General features: G+C 49.3%; 1 protein-coding gene across 1 annotated transcript; it reads left to right on the top strand.

Annotated features, from left to right (window-relative positions):
• Positions 1-1,304: 1,304 nt before the first annotated feature.
• CTHRC1 (collagen triple helix repeat containing 1) lies at positions 1,305-6,713 on the top strand. Its single transcript, XM_083824762.1, has 4 exons — positions 1,305-1,623; positions 4,150-4,371; positions 5,226-5,442; positions 6,274-6,713. The coding sequence occupies exons 1-4, from the start codon at positions 1,378-1,380 to the stop codon at positions 6,414-6,416; spliced, it is 828 nt and encodes a 275-aa protein (XP_083680888.1). The 5' UTR covers positions 1,305-1,377; the 3' UTR covers positions 6,417-6,713.
• Positions 6,714-7,440: the final 727 nt, after the last annotated feature.

Raw genomic sequence — 7,440 nt, 5'->3', positions numbered from 1 at the left:
GAGCAAACCCAGATGGGAAAATGCATACAGATGCATGTGCACATTTTGTTACCTAATAAGCAATGGCATTATGAAGGTCTGCAGCACTGCTGTGCTGTGTGCTTCTGCTATTGCACACCTCATGAAGAAATACCCTCGGTGATACAAAAGTTCGGCAGTCTGGGAAGGGTCCGTGCTGATGCTGGGGATCCCTAGACACCTGGGCAACAATGCCATGCTTGTGCAAACAGGCAAGTTGCAGAGAAGTCACACGTTACCACCTTCACAGCAGCGCCACCGACCTGGCAAACCGAAGGTTTACCAGCAGTGTCCTGCCATTGCGCAAGAAACTTTCTGCACGTGCACGTTCATGGATATTCACTGGGGCTGCTGCTGTAATTAAGCACGTACATCATTCCATAAATCTTCCCACCTGGTTTAGGGTGGCATTATTATTGACTCGCTGCTTTACGAAGCATGTTGGGTGCAGTGCTGCTCTACTCCACCAGGCAGGGTGTACCTCCAGCTGTACCTCGGAAATACAGCTGGCGTCAGGCCCAGCGTTTGGGCCACTTGGGAGTAGCGCAGCTTGGGGTCTGCATCTCACCCTCCTGCTGCTGCTTGGAGTGGAAAGAATAACAGAATGGCCTGGGTTGGAAGGGACCTCAGAGATCATCCAGTTCCAAACCCCCTGCCATGGGCAGGGACATCTCCCACCAGACCAGGTTGCTCAGGGTCAGCCTGTGCCAGGGCCTCACTGTCCTCTGACTGAAGAATTTCCTCATAACCTCTAATGTAAATCTCCCCTCTTTTAGTTTGAAGTGGAGATACCTGCTTGTTAGAGACAGGTATGTGAAGTGCTGCCATGTAAGGAGGCTTTGTGTACACAGGACTCTGGTTGTGCAGTGTGAAAGAGCGGATGGCTCAGCGTCTCGTAACGTGCATTCCTGCAGCAGAAATGTGTGGTTTTGATAAATACTTCACAAAAAAATATATTGAGGCGTATCTCCCCCTTCTGGAAACCGCCTCTGCAAACCCCAGAGGCTGCAACACACCCGTTATCCTTCGAGTGCCTGGTGCTGCCGCTCTTAATGCTACCGGGCATACAGCATAGCGTATAGCCCGTATACTTCAGCGTATAGCCCATATACCGCTACGACCAAGAAAAGAGGCGTTATTTTAAACAAAAAACCAAAACTTTTATTGTGTCAAATCGACAAGGCTCAGCCGGGCGAGGCGAGGCGGGTGGATAAAAGCCTTCAGGTCTCGGTGCCCGGCAGGGTTTGGTGCCACCACCCCGCCCTCCCTCTGCAGCCCCCGGGTGTCCGCAGCGGGGCCGGGCCCGGCCGCAGCCCCCCGCGGGGCCCGAGGGGGCGGGAGCCCCCCGGCCCCTTGCCAATGGCTGCCGGGGGCCGGCGCTGCCTTGGCCGCTCCCGCTCGGTTCCCGGCCTCCCCGGGGAGGGAGCTGGGGCTGGGAGCCGTGAAAGGCTCCATTTATCCCCTCGCTGCCGCTCTCTCGCCATGCTCCGCGCCCCGCTGCTGCTCCTGGCGCTGCTGCTGGGCTCGGGCCCCCCGCCCGGCGGCTCCGAGCCCCCCCGGGGCAAGCAGAAAGCGCTGCGGCAGCGGGAGGTGGCGGCCGACACGGTGAGAGGGCGGCGGGGCAAAATGGCGGGGCCGGGGGCCTGAGGGGCCTCGGGCGGCGGGGGGGTGGCGAGGGGCAGGGGAGGGGGCGCTGAGGGAAGGAGAGCGGCCGGCCCGGGGCGGGGGAGCCCTTCTGGGGGCTTTCTGTGGAGGATGAGGGTGGAGGCGCCGGGTGGGCACCGGGGGGAGAGGCTGAGGCTAAGGGGAGGCTGCCCCGCAGGAATAAAGGGTGCGCTGTGAGCCGGGGGGGGGGTGCCCTCCGCACGCCACTGGGAAAGGGGCAAAATCTGTGGAGCCGTGTAATGTCAGCAGTAAGTGCTGCTTAGTCGCCGAGAGGAGAGGCTACTGAATGAGCGGTGAGCGACAGAAGCAGAAAGAAAGCGAAGAACTGCCCTTTAACAGCCACTGGGTACCGGGAAAAGTGTGTCTGGACGCGTACTCGTTCCGCTTTTCCGCGGAGCCTTTGGCACTTGCGTGCCTCTGCAATTCCACTGCAACCAGAAACCCGAATGTGTGCGCCGGGACTATCCCATCTCGGGGATAGAAAGAAAGGAGAGAGAATTTCCAGTCCCTGGAATGTGAAAAGCAGATGTGAAGCGATTTCCGTGAGCTGCTGGGCTGCCGTTCGCCTCCTGGAGAAAACCCACAACCTGGACGTTTCTTCCACGATCTCCGGCGAGACCCCCAGGGCGATGTGCCGAAACACCACCGGGAGCAAAGCTGCTTCCCTTGCACACCGTCACCCCTTCGTTTTCCCTGTGGCCATTGGATTGCGTGGAGAATAAGGAATGTGCACACGTGGAGGAGCTCGGGGTTTGTGTCTGAGCAGCCTTAGGGCCGCTCATTCGGGGCATTTCTCTTGCTTCGAGCTTTCGGGCACGGCAGACGGAGCAGCGCAGGGCGGGTGGGAGCTTCAGCGCCAGCTCCACGCCGAGCGCCTCGGGAGCAGGATGAAGGCAGGAGCGAGATGGGAGCTGCTGCTCCTGCGGGCGTTTTCGTTTTAAAAGATTCTTTATGCACGTCCGGCTCAGGAAGGCATGAGCAATACTCCATCTGGCAAGCGCAGGCGGATCTAGTTGGACTGGAGACCAAAGCCGAGGCAATAATTCCTTTCGCTCACATCATTTTTTTTTTTTTCCTCAAGATGCTCTCGCTGGGAAGATTGACGGCTCCATCCCGGCCTTTGAGCCGGGCCTGCCCCCTCGTGGCCGGCTGGCACGGCTCGGCTGGGCACGGGAGAACGGCAGCAAGAGCCGAAAGCCCAGGCTGTACCAAGCGGGAATGCCTTCGCCTAATTCTCGTGATCTTTAGGCTGACACGTACTTCGCCAAGCGGCCGTCCAGCCATCTGCCTTTTTGTTAAATGCCACCTTCGTGATTCAGACATCCCGCTGCTCCAGCACTGCATTCTGTGGTGACGGCAGCGAGGAAATCCCAGTGCCTGTTACTACTCTAGGGCTCATCTTTCTCCTTACTTCAGCCCCTCCTGTAGCTGCTGATTGTATCCATGGAATGGCTGCAGCCAAGCCTGCAGTGACCAGCACGATCATATGTGCGTCATCCGTGTGTTTCACCAAAGCACATTAAAAAAAAAAATCCATAAACCCCAGAAGAAGAAAGCTCCCCAAGAGACAAAGGAGAAGGGATGGGGAACATGAGGTTCCTGGGGGGCCGACAGCTTGCAGGAGGTGCACAGTGACACGACCTGCTCCTTCTCTAGGGGGCTAAAAGGGGCTGAACAGACATCGGTACTAGGTGGGGCAGAGCTGACCAGAGAGCTGTCTGTGAAGGTTTGGGATGGGGTTGGCAGATGGGGAAGTGTGCTGGCAGCCACTGCTGTGGGGAGGGCCTGGGTGCCTCCAGATGCACAGCTCCTCAGGGAAAAAAGGGTGCCCCGTGCTGCACGAACCACCTGCCCAAGCAGGGCGAAGCCAAATCTTTAAAGGTATGAAGGCAACGTGTACTAGCGTGCAGCCTGGGATGGCAGCATTTGCCCTTTCCGGTACCATAATGGTTGGGGATTGCGAGCGTGCCACCATTTTGTGCATGTGCTTCCAATGCTGTGCGTGGGAAGCCTGGGCTCGGGTTATGGCAGCGTGCGGCTGCCCAAGCCCCCGCCAGCACCACCATGCTTCGTGCTGCACACAGCACGGAGCAGAGCAACGCATAGCAGGGCTCTTACAAGTCAACTGATCGTTTTTGTTTCGGCATTTGAATGTTTTCAACCTTCTGATGTTTTTCTATCAGGGTTTTTAATCCTTTGACTGAGACCATTTCTATTTTTAAGTTTGATTATCATTTCATAAAATAATTGGAGTCTTAATTTACAGCAAATTCTGCTGGCGTTGCTTATCTTTTACATTTTATTTTTCCTGCTTTTTCCTCTCCTGGAACCATTTTCTTGATGATCCAGAAATAACCCATTAGCTTGTGTCACAACAAGGTATTTTGTATTTTTGTTGTTGTTTGATTAACTTGGTTATCCTCAGAGTTAATGGATGGTGTCGTCAAGCTCTGCTCTGTTTTTCAGTACAATGGCATGTGCTTACAAGGCCCCAGCGGTGTTCCTGGACGGGATGGAAACCCAGGAACCAACGGGATCCCTGGGACACCGGGAATCCCAGGACGGGACGGGCTGAAGGGGGAAAAGGGAGAGTGCATGCGAGAGAGCGTCGAGGAGTCCTGGACACCCAACTTCAAGCAGTGTTCGTGGAGTGCACTTAATTACGGCATAGATCTTGGGAAAATAGCAGTAAGTTAACGTTACCTAGGACGCTGCACTTTGCCAACTCAGGCAGTACCACAGCAGTTTTAAAGTCTGACATTATGAGTAGGGTAGCACAAATAGTACACATTTCCTGTTGGAGCATTTTTTGACACATACATAAGGGTAAACTTCCCAGAGGTTATTTCAGATCCATCTCAACTGTGTTTATCAGCTGTGTGCCCAGTCGATAATTTCCATAATAACGTTTCAGAACGATGGAGCTGGTGTAAGTAGTTTTTAGCTATTACTCCAAAGAGGATCAACATTGTTCAGGAGCAGACCTAAGCGTTGTCCACATTAACACAAATGTTCTGTCCACTGCTGCAGCCCCTGAGTACAAAACCTTCAAAAACAATGGTGCAAGGGTAGAAGAGGGGAGGAAATCCCACCTCCCAATTCCTACCTCCCAATATGAGCTATGAAGCAGTGCCCAGAGTGGTTGGACTGATTGAACTCCTACTGTTGTGGCTGGAGTGAGAACCAATTTATCTAGAAGTTCTGGTATCAGAGGCAGAAATTGCACTGTCCACGTATACAAGGACTTGAGTGCAGCTTTTGGACAGCTCATATCCCCTTACATAAATCCCAGAAGGTTACTAGGTTACCAATTTAACAGCAGGTATTGTCTAAATAAAATTAAGAATTTCCATAATTCCCCTTCTCCATTATCGGCTATGAGGTGCTGTTTCTGATTTGCATCTTTGCATCAGACACTATTGGTCATTTTTTTTTTTCTAAAGGGAAGGGAATAAAACTATTGGCCAAAACATTCTGAAAGCCATTCTAGGGAGTAGGTTCAAAATCAGAGTTTGCTACCAAAACTTTTTTGTCCCTCTTAGGAATGTACGTTTACAAAGATGCGCTCAAACAGCGCGCTCCGAGTTCTCTTCAGCGGATCACTTCGGCTAAAATGCAAAAATGCCTGTTGTCAGCGCTGGTACTTCACTTTCAATGGAGCGGAATGTGCTGGGCCACTTCCTATTGAAGCCATAATATATTTAGATCAAGGAAGTCCAGAACTGAATTCTACTATTAATATACACCGAACTTCTTCAGGTATGTATGCCAAGGCTGCACGAACAGCAGTGGATTACAGGCCAGTAGCAAATTTAATTAATAAATGCATCTTAGGAAGAGGGGCCCAGTGTGAAGTTGATACCTTTTGCTGGTTGATACACTCTGAGAATTATTTATAAAACCAAAAGAGTTGCATTAATTTATCAGGTTTTAACACCATTGCATCAGAGGTTTAAGCTGTATTTTGCTCTCAGCTTAGAGCAAAGCTAAAGTATCATGAAGCCAGCAGCCCAGCTCTTTGCAAGGGGCCTTTTCGTCTCTGTAGTATTTCATGACTGCACGAAATCTAACATCTGTTGCTATGATAGGTTTTCATCCCCCCAGGGGTAGGACACGCTTGTTTTCATTAACCCACCTCCAATTAGTAGTGCTAGGGGAAAAAATAAGTGCTAAAAGGGAACTTTTGCAGTGCCAATCCAGGTACAGCTGTGGGCCTGCCCCACTGACTTTTGTCACTGCAAAAATGGTGGCTGGATGGGATTGAAGCCGTATCCCAGCTGCAGATTTGTAAATCTGGACATTTAAAGTAGCAGCTACACCTCCTGTTCGGCTGTCCTGAGGGTTGCTTTCCCCCAGCTTCATGTGCTGTAACAGACATCAGTGAGAAGCATGGATAAAGGTAGCACACAGCTCTGAAACCTGCGTTGCCAAGTAATACCCAGGTTTTATTTCTAAAAATGCTATTTAGATTTAACTACATAGCATGACCTTGCAATGAACTGCTGTTCTTAAGTACTTGTGTCCACTGCCAGTTCCAAAATACGGCGTGTTTGTGTCTGCTGAGGTAACGTGGTTTTTGTCTTTAACCAGTGGAAGGTCTGTGTGAGGGGATCAACGCCGGCTTGGTGGACATTGCCATCTGGGTCGGGACTTGCGCCGATTATCCAAGGGGAGATGCTTCTACTGGATGGAATTCAGTCTCCCGTATCATCATTGAGGAATTGCCAAAATAACCCTACCTTTTTGTAATCTCTATTTTTATTTTGTACAATTTTCTATACAAATTACAGAGTTGGATGCAAGTTTTTGACTAAAAGGCACCAAACTCTTTCTTTTATAGTGTTTGTCTACCTTTTTCTTTTTGCACATTGCAGAGGTTTTTTATAATAATCATTTTAGAAAATAAATACAAAAAACCTTCATTAACTTTTATAATTCCTTTTTTGATATATGAAAATATACCAACACCATTTTAGGAGTTAACTGTAATTTTTTGTATCAAATAAATAAGACCTTTTACAAAAAAAAAATCCAGGCTATTTTATTAGTCAGCAAACTGTTCAAGGTATTTGACACGGTATTATAATACACAATTCTTTTCTTTTAGAACACTTCTAAGTCCCAGCCTTGGCTTTAGTCTTTGAAATGCATACCCAACACCTGCTCCTATGAATGTGAATGTAGAAGCGGATGCTCTGCTAAGTCTTATATCTCTCAACAAACTTCTTGTGACTTAACTGTCACCTAGATGATGATTGGTGTTAAATATGTTCTGAAAAAATAAGTAGAAAGAAAATATCTAAGCTTTCCTTCCTTCCGTCCTCTGCTTGAGACTAGGTTTCAGTGCAAACATTTATTATTGATCTCCACTGTCATCATGCAAAACCTGAGTAATTTTACAGTTACAAAACTTAGGTTTTATTTCTCCAATTAATAATTCTGAATTTAGCCTGTCAGATAGATACAATCACTTTGGTGTTAAAGCTAGATATGTTGTTTGGAAGATACACAAATAAAGCCAGCTGAAAAGCCTTGGCTTTCCAAAGAGTGTACTGCCAAACTGAAAGAATGATGTTGCAGATATTTGAATGCAGCCTCCAGACTGGACAAGAAGTAATGCAGAGTGACAACATTAATCATGGCATATCTTCCACCTAGTGCACCGTTAACAGAAACATTTTAGAGTACTCTCTTCCAAATGCTACAAACGATGTACTCAAGTCTTAAAAAAAGAAAAAAAAAGGTACAGATTCTAAG

Source organism: Anser anser, assembly GCF_964211835.1.
Source record: "Anser anser genome assembly, chromosome: 2".
In the NCBI taxonomy this organism is placed as follows: domain Eukaryota; kingdom Metazoa; phylum Chordata; class Aves; order Anseriformes; family Anatidae; genus Anser; species Anser anser.
The sequence above is the reverse complement of the archived record's forward strand: the minus strand, read 5'-3'. Positions and strand labels throughout refer to the sequence as shown.